The sequence below is a fragment of the Podarcis erhardii genome (genome assembly GCF_964252035.2).
Source record: "Podarcis erhardii genome assembly, chromosome: 13".
Lineage (NCBI taxonomy): Eukaryota > Metazoa > Chordata > Lepidosauria > Squamata > Lacertidae > Podarcis > Podarcis erhardii.
In genome coordinates, this window is record NC_138502.1 from 35,574,649 (window position 1) to 35,587,625 (window position 12,977).

The window sequence follows — 12,977 nt, forward strand, 5'->3', positions numbered from 1 at the left end:
CCACAAAGGTTATGGGCTCAGTACTGTGTAGGAATACAGATTTTGTGTTTTGTAGAGAATTTTTGAAGTTGTTGCCTGAGTCTTTCTGAAGTGGGGTGAGGAGGAGGAGGAAGCCAGTTTACTTCTGGACTTGATCAAAAACCTAATTCCTGTGCTTTTAATTTTGTTGTCAGGGGTAGGACTTTGGAACTCTGCACAACTTGTCACACACGTGTGAGCCTGGAGGGATAGACTGCAATTAATAAATCATCTCCTATTAAAACTTATCCTGCACCTGAAGGCGTTTTCTCTCTTTTGAAACGAACGAATCGAAAACGCAGGAACCCCACAAGAAAATCCCCTCTTTTCTGCGCGCCGCCGAGGGAGGAGGGGAATCAGGCGAAAATGGCTCTCGGGACTGAAAACCGAAAGCTACTTTCCGAATCACGTGGCGCCGCGCAGAAGGGCGAAGAAGCTTCGTTTTGCGGCTCGCCGGAGAGGAAGAAGTAGTCTGGACAGGGGTCTCGGAACAAAAGCGATCCTAACAGGTGGGTGCTTGGTTGCGGGGGGCAACGAGGGGCTCCCTCCGAAAGGAGATCCTTCCTGGACTTCCGCATTCCAGATCCCAAGCGGGAGACTTTTCAAGCTGGCCTTGCTGCAAACCCCGTTTCGCAGGGATCCCGAAACGGCAGCTCAAGCCCCGTTGAGGCGCGTTTACTTGCACTTTGACGTGCTTCCGAAATGCTAGGTTGGCAGGAGCAGGGACCGAGCAACGAGAGCTCACCCCGTCATGGGGATTCGAACCACCGACCTTCTGATCGGCAAGCCCTAGGCTCTGTGGTTTAACCCACAGCGCCACCCACGTCCCCAAACTCCCCACCTGACCGCTTGAACATGGCTGAGGGACTTGGCGGGCGACTTAATGATTTCTCTGCCTGTTGTAGCCAGTCGTATGCAGTGCCAGGGGCTGTGTGGTTTTTAATTGTGTTTTTGCAGGCACCACCACTTCAATGAAGCTCATGGTGGTCTGCAAACTAGAGTTTGGGGTCCCATGCTAAAGCATACAATTTCTCTCTCTCTCTCTCTCTCTCTCTCTCTCTCTCTCACACACACACACACACACACACACACACACACACACAGAGCTTTTCTCTCCCTACAGCCTTGCAGCTGTGTTGCAGTGACTCATTATCCTGCCACTCCCTTCTCTCTCCCCATCAGGTTTCATTGTGACATCCTCCCCTTTACTCTCCTGCTCCCACAGTTCCCCCATGGGTACTCAAAGACCTCTCATCGTGCCCTGGCTAATTGAACAGTTGGACGCCCGGCGGTACCCGGGGCTGTCATGGCTGAACCCAGAACGGACCCTGTTCCGAGTGCCGTGGAAACACGGCTCACGGCAGAATATTTGCGACGAGGATTTCCAGCTCTTTGAGGTAATCTTGTAGTGTTTCCTTTGGTGTGTGTCCCACATCGCATCCCATCTTCCTCAACCTGATGCCTTTCAGCTGTTTTGAACTACAACTCCCATCATCCCAAGCCATGCTGGTTGGGCTGCTGGGAGTTGTAGTTCAAAATGTCTTCAGGGCGTCAGCTTGGGGAAAGCTGAGGAAGAGGTTTCCTTCGTGTTTTAACTGTAACGTTCTGGAATAGCTGTGGGAGGTGGGCGGGATGAATGGGGTTCAAGGGAGACCAAAACAAATTACAGTGGTACCTCGGGTTACAGGCGCTTCAGGTTACAGACTACGCTAACCCAGAAATAGTACCTCAGGTTAAGAACTTTGCTTCAGGATGAGAACAGAAATTGTGCTCTGGCGGCACAGCGGCAGCGGGAGGCCCCATTAGCTAAAGTGGTACCTCAGGTTAAGAACAGTTTCAGGTTAAGAACGGACCTCCAGAACGAAGTTCTTAACCCGAGGTACCACTGTACAGTGGTACCTTGCAAGACGAATGCCTCATAAGATGAAAAACTCGCAAGACGAAAGAGTTTTTCGTTTTTTGAGTTGCTTCCCTATGGGCTTGCTTCGCAAGACGAAAACGTCTTGCAAGTTTGTTTCCTTTGTCTTAAAACCGTTAATACCCAGGGTGCATTCAGGGGGTGCAGTTGTGACTTGACTTCGAGGAGCAACTCATAGCACGCGGTGTGGTAGCCTTTTTTGAGGTTTTTGAAGACTTTGGTGATTTTTGAAGCTTTTCCAAAATCCGTGCTTCGCAAGACGAAAAATTCGCAAGACGAAAAAACTCGCAGGACGAATTAATTTCGTCTTGCAAGGTACCACTGTATTATTATTTACTGAACAAAGCAGCAGATCAAAGGTCTCTGCCCTTCCTTCCCCAATGATCTTGCGTTGGCTTCCCCTCTGCTTTGCACCGTCCACAAACAGAGATAGGATACTGGATCCCACGGGGCATTCGCATCCCACCCAAGATTCACTTTCAAAATATTTGGTGATTGGGTCATGCTTATGCTTTCCAGACGCTTTATCACATTGGTCACCCTCCTCTGCACACATTCCAGCTTATCAATATCCTTCTTAAATTGCGGCACTCAGAACTGAACACAGCACTGAGGCATTTGCTGGGGTTACGTTTCCTCTGAAGGAGCAGGTTCATAGCTTGGGGGTACTCCTGGGTGCTTTGCTGTCACTTGAGTCTCAGGTGGCCTCAGTAGCCCGGAGTGCCTTCCGTCAGCTTCGGCTGGTGGCCCAGCTACGCCCCTATCTGGACAGGGATAGCCTAACTACTGTTGTCTAGGCTCTGGTAACCTCAGGGCTAGATTACTGCAATGCGTTATACGTGGGGCTGCCTCTGAAGATGGTTCAGAAACTAGTGCAGAATTCAGGTTGCTCCCTGGAGCAAGATGGTTTGAGCATATTACACTGATCCTGGTCCGACTACACTGGCTATCAATTACCGTGTTTTTCGCTCTGTAGGACGCACTGGACCACAAGACGCACCTAGTTTTTAGAGGGGGAAATCAAGAAAAAAAATATTATTCCCCCCCCCCAGCCCCAAAGAGCAGCGGACAGGCTTAGTTTTTAAGAGGGAAAAAGTGCATCCTATGCAGTGAAAAATACGGTAGTTTCCAGGCCCAATTCAAAGTGCTGCTTTTAACCTATAAAGCCTTAAATGGCTCAGGACTGCAATGCCTCAAGGACCGCCTCTTTCCATATGAACCTACCCAGACCCTGAGATCATCTTCTGTGGCCCTCCTTCGTGGGCCCCCTCCCTGAGAGGTCCGGAGGGTGGCAACACGAGAACGGGGCCTTCTCTGCAGTGGCTCCCCCTCTGTGGAATGCTCTCCCCAGGGAAGTTCGCCTGGTGCCTTCATTATATACCTTTAGGCATCAAGCACAAACATTTAATTTTAACCAGACCTTTGGTTGATCTGATTTAAAAAGCAAAACAAAACTGGTGGGGGCACTATTGCTGTTTTTATTAGGTATTTTGTGGTTTTATATCTTGATTTTATTCTGTGAAGCGCCTTGATACCCCCCGGTAAAAGGTGGTATATAAATTCAATAAATAATAATAATAATAATTTGTGGTGTAAAAGGTTACGGGATTTCAGCAGGAAATTACGGGATAACCACTGATTGGAAACGAAGCAGTGTGTGACTTCCCTGGGCCACATCCTGAGCACAAATCACTCAGAATGAGCAGTAAAATCTGGAGGGACCTCCAGTTTTGTGGCAGGTCGGAGAGTCCTGGGGGCAGCTGACCTAAATCCATCTGTCAAGATGATACAAGGGTTGAACCGTGAGCCTTTCAGATAGACTGTCTTTATGGGTGAGCAGGGTGCTATAGCTGGGCTTAGAAGTCTGCTGTGTGGGGGTATGAAATCTCCGTAAAGGTAAAGGGACCCCTGACCATTAGGTCCAGTCGTGACCGACTCTGGGGTTGCGGCGCTCATTTCGCTTTGTTGGCAGAGGGAGCCGGCGTACAGCTTCCGGATCATGTGGCCAGCATGACTAAGCCACTTCTGGCGAACCACAGCAGCCCACGGAAATGCTGTTTCCTTCCCGCCGGAGCAGTACCTATTTATCTACTTGCACTGGCATGCTTTTGAACTGCTAGGTTGGCAGGAGCAGGGACCGAGCAATGGGAGCTCACCCATTGCAGGGATTCGAACCGCCGACCTTCTGATCGGCAGGTCCTAGGCTCTGTGGTTTAACCCACAGCGCCACCCACATCCCTATGAAATCTCCCTACCTAACTGCTTTCATTCCAGGACTGGGCCATTGCTAGAGGCCGCCATCGCCCAGGCTTTGACCAGCGGACACCCTCCGAGTGGAAAAGGAACTTCCGCTCAGCCCTGAACCGGAAGGAGGGGATCCGCATGTTTCAGGATAACAGCACAGACTCCGAAGACCCCCACAAGGTGTTTGAAATTCTGCATGTCCCAAGTAAGTAGATCGGACAGAACAGAGGGCTTCCGATGGGGACCACTAGGCAAAAGATGCGAGGAGGAGCCAAGGATCAGACCGAGAATCTCCTCTGTTTGTAATCTTGTAGATCTGAATGACTCTGCCCAGGGGGCAGCAGTCGGTGATGTTTCGCCTACCCTGTCTGGGAGCATGGGACTGTGCAGAGACAGTTCTTCCTCTTCTCAGGTCAGTGCTTCTACTTTCCTCCCTGTCCCAGTCCCTGCAGCCATGGGATGGGGAAGTGGAAAGAAGAAGCAGAGCAGCCTGTAGGGGAGACGCCAGTGGGAGGAGGACAGGGAAAGAGGAATAAACAGTCTGTGAACCTTCTCTATCCTGTCCTTCAGGGCGATACCCTGGAGAGCATGCTGAGTTCCCTGGAATATTGCAGCCCCACAGAAGGTGAGTGATCCAGGATACTGGAAAGGGATTGGTTCGGATGCTGCAGGAAATAGGTGAGGTATAAATGCATCAAATAAACGAATAAATATAATAAAAACATGGAGAAGAAATGAAGGGAAAATTCTAAATCAAGGCACGTTCAACACTCAGGCCACCAAGCTTAGTTTACTTAGTTTTGCTTATTTTATATATAGATGCTCACTTTTCTTGGAGACATCTGAACAGAGAATCTTGGGGGCTGGTGACCATATGCATCATGGAAATAGTCTGTCGCCCCCACTCCAAAAAAAACACCCTGGCACCCTTCTTCTGCAGCTGCTCTCGTATTAACTTTTGACACAGCCCCATCATTAGAGAGAACATGTAAGATTGTATTCCATCTTTCTGCTGAGCAGCGTTACACTTCATCTTTTTGAGTCAGCACTGGGATGGAGCTGGGAATGGTAAACTGTACCCCCCCCCTCCAAAGGTTGCTAGATTATAACACCCATCATGCTTAGCTAGTTAGACTCAAACACCCATCATGCTTAGCTATTGCCGTGCTGGCAGGGGCTGGTGGGAACTGGAGTCCAACAACTGCTAGAAGGCCACAGGTTCCCCACTCTTTAGTCAAGTAATTAGGGGTTTCACATACCATTTTAATCGGTTTTCACTGCATAGTTTTGTGCATATGTATTTTTTCTTTTTGATTCAGCTGTCCCGAGCCTGTGCTCCATGTATCAGACGGGATATAGAGAAGAAAGTTGTGAGAGTGCTGCTGGTGAATGAAATTCTCTTTTCCACCTCCCACCCCACCCCTAGAATCTGTTTTCTTTCCAGATCTGGAAAGAGGAGTCCTGCATTCCAGCCCTATATTGCCCCATTCCCTCCAAAACCACAACCAAAGAACCTTTGACCATTAGCAGCTTCTGCCCTAATGCACTAGGCATTCCTAACGCGCCAGAAATCCCAGAATTTTGGCATTCTCAGGCGCTCATTCTAGATCCACCTCTTTCTGTGTGCGCCTGCCGAGTATCATTTTCTTTTTTTGTTGTTCTTCTGAAATACGTTGTTTTTGCTGCCAGGAGCAGAGAATCTAGCTTGCATTGGAGGCCTGTCCCCATTCAGCGTGGATACGAATCTACCTGTAATCGCAGAGCCACAGCTGGATCAGATGCTGGGAGCTGCTACGTTTGGTGAGCTTCTTGGATCTAGAGGAAATATTGTCAGGGCCAAGCCAAGATTGCAACCATTATCCCTTTCATCTAGTGTGGGAGGAAACAAAGGTAGATCTTCTGTGTGCTTTGTGGTAGATCGGCAAGGCTTTCCGACTCCCAGTTGCTGAACAGCAACAAAAAACAGTTCCCATCTCCTTAGGAACAATCTAGTAGATTTTTGTTCTGAAAGTGGCGGGAATTGCGGCGTTGTCAGGCTCCCTCTCTCTGCCAACCTAGCAGTTAAAAAGCATGCCAGTGCAAGTAGATAAATAGGTACCACTCTGGCGGGAAGGTAAACGGCGTTTCCGTGCGCTGCTCTGGTTCGCCAGAAGCAGCTTAGTCATGCTGGCCACATGACCCGGAAGCTGTACGCCGGCTCCCTCGACCAATAAAGCGAGATGAGCGCCGCAACCCCAGTCGCCCGTGACTGGACTTAACCGTCCAGGGGTCCTTTAGCTTTTTTTTACCTCTCTCTCGATTCTGTTTTTTGTGTCTGTGTTGGGTATCAAGTGCTTGCTTTGTCTTTTTCTCTTCAACCATGTTTAGCACTAGGAGCAGAGAATCCCGCTTTCTGTGGAGGCCTGCCCCCATCCGAGTTGAATCTAGTTCCACCCACAACTGTAGCATCTCCCCTGCAGAACCTCTTGAGTAACGATACTTTCGGTGAGCTCCTTGAATCTAAAAGAAGTATCTGGTCCCCTTGGTGCTGCTGTGCTTTTAAGTAGCAGAAATCAAAGTGTAAAGTAGCAGGTGGAGAACTCCTTTGGCTCGGTGGGCCAGATCTTTATTCCCACCCACCCACCCACCCTCCTAGGCCAACTTTGACATCAGATGATTGGCAGGCAGGGGGAACCATCTGACAAGTTGTGAAAATAAAATCGATTGGCTTGTTGTTTAATATAGTGGTACCACGAGTTAAGTACTTAATTCGTTCCAGAGGTCCGTACTTAACCTGAAACTGTTCTTAACCTGAAGCACCACTTTAGCTAATGGGGCCTCCCGCTGCTGCCACGCCGCAGGAGCACGATTTCTGTTCTCATCCTGAAGCAAAGTTCTTAACGCAAGGTACTATTTCTGAGTTAGCAGAGTCTGTAACCTGAAGCGTATGTAACCCAAGGTACCACTGTATATATTTAGCCCAGTGAAAATAGCTTGGGAGCTGGAGCTGACCCACCAGCCATCATCCGTCTCGCTCATGATCTCTCCCCCGATGAAGGAAACCCTTAGCGCTCGTATATTTCGCCAATCAGGTTGAGCTTATAACCCAAAACCTTTCCCTCCCATGTTGTTTTTGCTGTGTTGGCATCACCAAAGTGACCTTCCTGGGGCAGAAGTGCCCAACCTCACAGGGCTCTTGTAAGGATTTTAGGAGTGGGGAGCTATTTAGACCACCTTGTGCTCCTTAGAGGAAAGGTGGGATATAAATGCAATAATGAATGAACAATATCGGTTGGGGAAGATAGTCTGCAGTCCCTATTGCACATAGCTGGGAGTGAATGCAGTGTCACATACACTCATACCTCTTGTCACGTTCGCTTCAGGTTAAATTTTTTCAGGTTGCATCCTGCGGCGACCCGGAAGTACCAGAAAGGGTTACTTCCGGGTTTCGCCGCTCGCGCTTGCGCAGACGCTCAAAATGACGTCACGCACATGAGCAGAAGTGGCGAATTGCGACCCACACATACACAGACGTGGGTTGCGTTCTGCTCAACCAGAGGTACCACTGTACTTTGGAGGACTTACATATAAGACTGTGCTGTTACATTGAATGGGTGGTTTCTCTGGAAGAGGTTTGGCAATTAAGCGGCAATTTGCTGCTCTCTGTTTTCAGCGGTCATTCCAGATTGATACTGGCTGCTGCAATTAGTTGCTCTCCTCCTGGGGAAACAGCAAAGGCTGTGTCTCCTGCCGCTGGGAGACAGGAAGAGTGGGTGGTGTTTTGCACCTGGCTTCCCCAAACTATCCCTCTCTCTTCCTCAGGGTCAGATTTCGAAGTCCGAGTCTACTATCGGGGTCGGCTGGTCCTCGCTGACGTGTTCAAGAATGTGCGAGGCCTGTGCTTCGTGCCTCCAGGCTCCCAGGGCCGCTACCCCGATTTGGCAGACGTCGTCCTGCCTGACCCAGTCTGCTTGAACGACAGTCTGCAAGTGACCTACACTCAGCGCCTTCTGCGAGGCGTGGCTCCGGGGGTGCTTCTCCGTATCGAGGGTATGACTCTGTGTGGCATGCGCCAAGGCCATTGCCATGTGTCCTGGAGCCAGTCAGAGATGCCCGAAGACAAGACGCCTCACGGGGTTCTACCGAAGGAACAGTTGGGTCCCATTTACAGCCTGCAGCAGTTTGTGCAAGGTATGCAAGGGCTATGTTGCCTGTCCCATAAGGGCTCCTGGGTAAGGGTTCGTGTCTTAAGGGCTCACCCTCACTGTTAAGAGAACTTTTGCAACAAGTTTCGATTCTCTTTCCACCACTGCTAGAGGGACAGGCACTCAACTCACATGCCAACTGAAATACAAGTAAATGGGGCTCCCTGGATGTTCATAGACTCCTAGTCCTCCTGGGCTGATGTAGTGGGGAAAACATCAAAAGCAACTTATTACAGTGGTTCTGGGATGCGGGTGGCGAAGTGGTCTAAACCACTGAGCCTCTTGGGCCTGCTGGTCAGAAGGCCGGCCGTTCGGATCCCTGTGACAGGGTCAGCTCCCATTGCTCGGTCCCAGCTCCTGCCAACTTAGCAGTTAGAAAGCACACCAGCACAAGTAGATAAATAGGTACCACTGCGGCGGGAAGGTACCGTATTTTTCGCCCTATAGGATGCACGTTTTCCTCTCCAAAAATGAAGGGGAAACGTGTGTGCATCCTATGGGGCGAATGCAGGCTTTCGCTGAAGCCTGGAGAGCGAGAGGGGTCGGTGCGCACCGACCCCTCTTGCTCTCCAGGCTTCAGGAAGCTTTGTGCAAGCCGCGGGAGCCCTCCCATGGCTTGCGCAGAGCTGCCTCTTATCCCGAAGCCCCGGCGCACTGAGCAGTCGCGCCCGGGCTTCGGGTAGCTCTGCGCAAGCCGCTTTTGACTGGACTTAACCATTCAGGGGTCCTTTACCTTTTTACATTGGTTCTGTTCTTACCTTCAAGGTTGTGTTCCGAGAGTGGCACTGGATGAACGCTCCTCAGCCCCATGGCACTTGGGCTGCAGGGTTCCGTCCTCTCCCCTGTACCGTTTTAGCATCTTTACCAGGGCGATCTAACATGCAGCCTTTTTGGTGGACCTTGGCAACATGTGATACCCCTCCACAGCCCTCGTGCCGAGTTAAAGGCCACAGAAATAATAATCAGCATGCAGCTACCAGTTGAGGAACTGATAGGGCTTTAGAATATGAAGGAAATGCTCTCCTCCCTTTCTTTCCCTGCCTCCCCAGACCTGGTTGGATATATGGAAGGCAAACAGGGATCTCCTAAGTACACCTTGTGGTTATGCTTTGGGGAAGACTGGCCAGACACCCGGCGGCCCTGGAAGAAAAAACTGCTCATGGTGGAAGTAAGTACTTCTGTCCCTTTCCATGCTTTGCTTAAGCACCATCCAATATGCTGCTCTCTTTTCCGCAGCTCAGAAGCAAACATCTACAAGTGCTGCCTCCAACTGATGTAACACAGTTGATTCGCTGCAACCAGGGTTGCTCATGCATGGTTTGAAAAGTGGGGTATACTTTTAGTCTGTTATTGAGGGGGCATCTATGAGCTGGGATGGAAGACCTGGAGATTAATTCTGCCACAGTCATTGCTTGGAACATGTCCTCCTGCACCATCTTCCTCCTGTTTATTCCAAACCTGGTGTGGATCTGAGGTACTCACAAAAAGGCTATCCCATCATACTTTGACCCAGGCATAAAGATAACTAAAGCAGATATTGCTAACGCACCTTGAAAAGCTTTACCACAGGCTTCCTCAACCTCTGCCCTCCAGATGTTTTTGACCTACAACTCCCATGATCCCTAGCTAGCAGGACCAGTGGCCAGGGATGATGGGAACTGTAGTCTCAAAACATCTGGAGGGCCGAGGTTGAGGAAGCCTGTTTTACCACTTTGATCAATGTTGACTTGAGCAGTGAAGGTTCCTTTGTCTGAGGATTCACTGTGGGAGCTGTGGACCCCCCAGATGTTGTTTGACTACAGTCCCCATCAGCCACAGGCAGCAAAGGCCAGTGGTCAGGGATGATAGGATCTGTAGTCCAGCAACATCTGGAGGACTGAGAGAAGAGGGAAATAGGATATTGGCTAAGGTGACACATGCATCGTTTTTGAATCAAAGCACATAAGAAAATCTTTACAACTGTTTTATACACAGGCAGGATTATGTAAAACTAAGATTGACTGACCGTGATTTCTTGAATTGAGTAACAGGTCCTTTAAGTCTTGTAAGTATCTTAAAAATCAAAGCCTCAGACTCCCTGTGCTTAAGCTAGAGAATAAGATTATTCAGTGGTAAGGGTAAAAGCAGTGATGTCATGCAAACCAGCTTGGGGGTGTGGGAGAACTGGAATTGGGAGTCCTAACAAACATGCGAAGGACCACAGGTCCCCATCCCTGCAACAGATAGTTTACATCATCTATAGCTTTCATAGGGACTTACCTTTTTGCAAAATTGGATATCTGATCAACTGTGGGTACTTCTTTAGCTGATAAATATGTACAGTGGTACCTCGGTTTAAGAACGATTTGGTTCACAAGCTCTGCAAAACCGGAAATAGTGTCTTGGTTTCAGAACTTTACCTCAGTCTAAGAATGGAATCCGAACGGTGGAAGGCCTCATTAGGGAAAGCGTGTCTTTGTTTAAGAATGGTTTTGGTTTAAGAATGGACTTACGGAGCAGATTAAGTTCATAAACCGAGGTACCACTGTATATATACAGTGGTACCTCGGGTTAAGAACTTAATTCGTTCAAGTGGTCCGTTCTTAACCTGAAACGGTTCTTAATCTGAGGCGTGCTTTTGCTAATGGGGCCTCCTGCTGCCGCTGGCATGCGATTTCCGTTTTTATCCTGGGGCAAAGTTCTTAACCTGGAGCAGTGTCTGTAACCCAGAGCGTCTGTAACCCAAGGTACCACTGTATGTCCATTAATCAGCAAAACTCTGTAGCCAAAGTCTGTTTTCACTGCAGTGGGCAGAGCGGTTCCCTCTAAGGTACCCTAGCCCTCCCTCCTTTTATGTAGCCCTGGGGATAAAATGGGAAAATGCTATAGTCTCTGCCCTGCCACACACGGTAGGCAGTTCTAAGAACTAAATGAACGGAACACAAGTAGCAGCAACTGTTTTGTTCTCGTTCTCTCCCCACTTCCCTTTTTACAGGTCATCCCTAAGACCCTGGAAGCTCTCTACGAGTTGAGCCAGTCCAGCGGGGCCTCATCATTAAAGGGAGCAGAGCCAGACCTAAGGATATCGGATTCACTGCAAGGATCCTTTCTGGACCAACTGAGAGAATGGCAAGAGAAGATGGAGGTGCAGTTTAATTAGCCGCGCAAAACTTTTATCCCCTTTCAGAGATAGCTGCAGATTTGGGTCCTCTTCCTCAGACAGCTTTTGGGGTTTCTCTTACGCAGCAGAATCAACACTCCTCTTTGCCAGTCCTGAGAAAGGGGCTTGCCGGTAGCCCCTTTGGTGAAGATGTTCTCTGCTCACTTGCACAAACCTTCCACTGAGACAGCTGGCAACCGCTGTCGGTTTCTATTAGCATCCCTGCATGCAGAGGATATTCAAGAGTTTGTGGGGGGTTTTCGTTTGTTTTTTGCTTCATCCGTTCTTGTTCATATCATTCGCTGGTTTCGTCGTAGGCGTCACAACCACAATCAGCAGCTGAACATGGCGAAAACACGCCTCTTTAACTAGGTCTTTGGCTGTTAAACACTCTCTGGCTTTTAAAATGTTTTTTCTTTATTATTAATGTTATGCAGTTCATGTTTTTATGTTGTAAACCACCCTGTGATCTTTAGGTGAAAGCCGGTATATAAATTTAAGAAATAATAATAATGGCAAAAACTGGATTTATCATCTCTGAGTGTCCCAATTATGCTTAAGATTTAATATTACTTTTCACTGCTTCTTGTTTGCAATCTTAAGTGTTTTTTATCTCACTTTTTAATCCACAGTAATTCTGATGCAGGCTTGCTGTTTTTCTTAAAAATTATTAGATGCATCAGTCCTTTCTTTTGATGGTGCTTAGACCGTAGCAAGTTTTTCCCAATTCTCACCCTGTTTGCCCTAATATAACTCTAATCGGTCTCCTGCCTTTTTCCTTATTTTAGTCCTCAGCTCTGCTAATCATCTTGCTATCTATAAACTTATTTTAAAGTCTCCTCCTTCCCCCTTTGATCTTATTCCTTTCTCTCCATTTCTCCTTACATGATTTCATTGGTTATGCACTCCTTAGTCCACACACTCATTGATCTGAGTACTTTTAGTAGAACAAGATTTAATTAAAAATATCATCTTCTGCTTATGTCCCCTCCCTTTTCCCTCTTGTCTGCAGTCATTTGTTCTGGTTGTGTTCACAAGCCTCTAAACCATGGTTTGTTCAATAAACACAAGAGTAGTTTTACAGACAAGCAAACAAGCAATAACTGGTTTCCTCAAAGTGTGGCTTGTTTTACTGCTGTTTTTGCCTTGTTTTTCAATAGCTGGCCTAATGCCTGGGGTGGAGCTGCCAAACAAACCATAGTTAAGGCTGCTGGGTGCAGGTATTATGCCAAACCATAGTTTGAGCAAACCCGTTTGTAAGCCAACAAAACCCCCCAATTGCTTTGCATTATGGTTGCCAGAAAACAAACCATGGTTAGTCTGCTGGTTTGGATGTTCAAACCAAGTATGCTGAGCAAACCATGGCTCAGCATTATGTGTGAACCAGGCCGCTGGCTTCTAACTCTGCATGGAACTCCCTACCTCTGCCTCTCTGGTTTCTTTTTTTAGAAAGCCAATTTATTCTGGCCTGCAT

At 48.4% G+C, this 12,977-nt stretch overlaps 1 protein-coding gene across 4 annotated transcripts; it reads left to right on the forward strand.

Moving 5' to 3' along the window:
• Positions 1 to 286: 286 nt before the first annotated feature.
• Positions 287 to 12,485, forward strand: IRF3 (interferon regulatory factor 3). Of its 4 annotated transcripts, none has more exons than XM_081837994.1 (11): positions 287 to 527; positions 1,244 to 1,415; positions 4,211 to 4,385; positions 4,495 to 4,592; positions 4,751 to 4,805; positions 5,500 to 5,565; positions 5,870 to 5,980; positions 6,548 to 6,664; positions 7,982 to 8,350; positions 9,414 to 9,532; positions 11,339 to 12,485. In XM_081837994.1, exons 2-11 carry the CDS (start codon positions 1,251 to 1,253, stop codon positions 11,501 to 11,503), a joined length of 1,440 nt encoding a protein of 479 aa, XP_081694120.1. In that variant the 5' UTR covers positions 287 to 527; positions 1,244 to 1,250; the 3' UTR covers positions 11,504 to 12,485. The 4 variants fall into 4 exon arrangements, with proteins under 4 accessions (XP_081694120.1, XP_081694122.1, XP_081694121.1 ...); XM_081837995.1 differs by having other exon boundaries at positions 292 to 527; positions 6,554 to 6,664; XM_081837996.1 differs by lacking the exon at positions 5,500 to 5,565 and having other exon boundaries at positions 288 to 527.
• The last annotated feature ends 492 nt before the right edge of the window (positions 12,486 to 12,977 follow it).

Bases quoted from the DNA above. Each gene is read 5' to 3' on its own strand.
- IRF3 (XM_081837994.1), top strand. From the start codon at position 1,251: ATGGGTACTCAAAGACCTCTCATCGTGCCCTGGCTAATTGAACAGTTG. The intron at 1,416-4,210 runs GTAATCTTGTAG...CTTTCATTCCAG, and splicing joins AGGATTTCCAGCTCTTTGAG to GACTGGGCCATTGCTAGAGG. The intron at 4,806-5,499 runs GTGAGTGATCCA...TTTTTGATTCAG, and splicing joins ATATTGCAGCCCCACAGAAG to CTGTCCCGAGCCTGTGCTCC.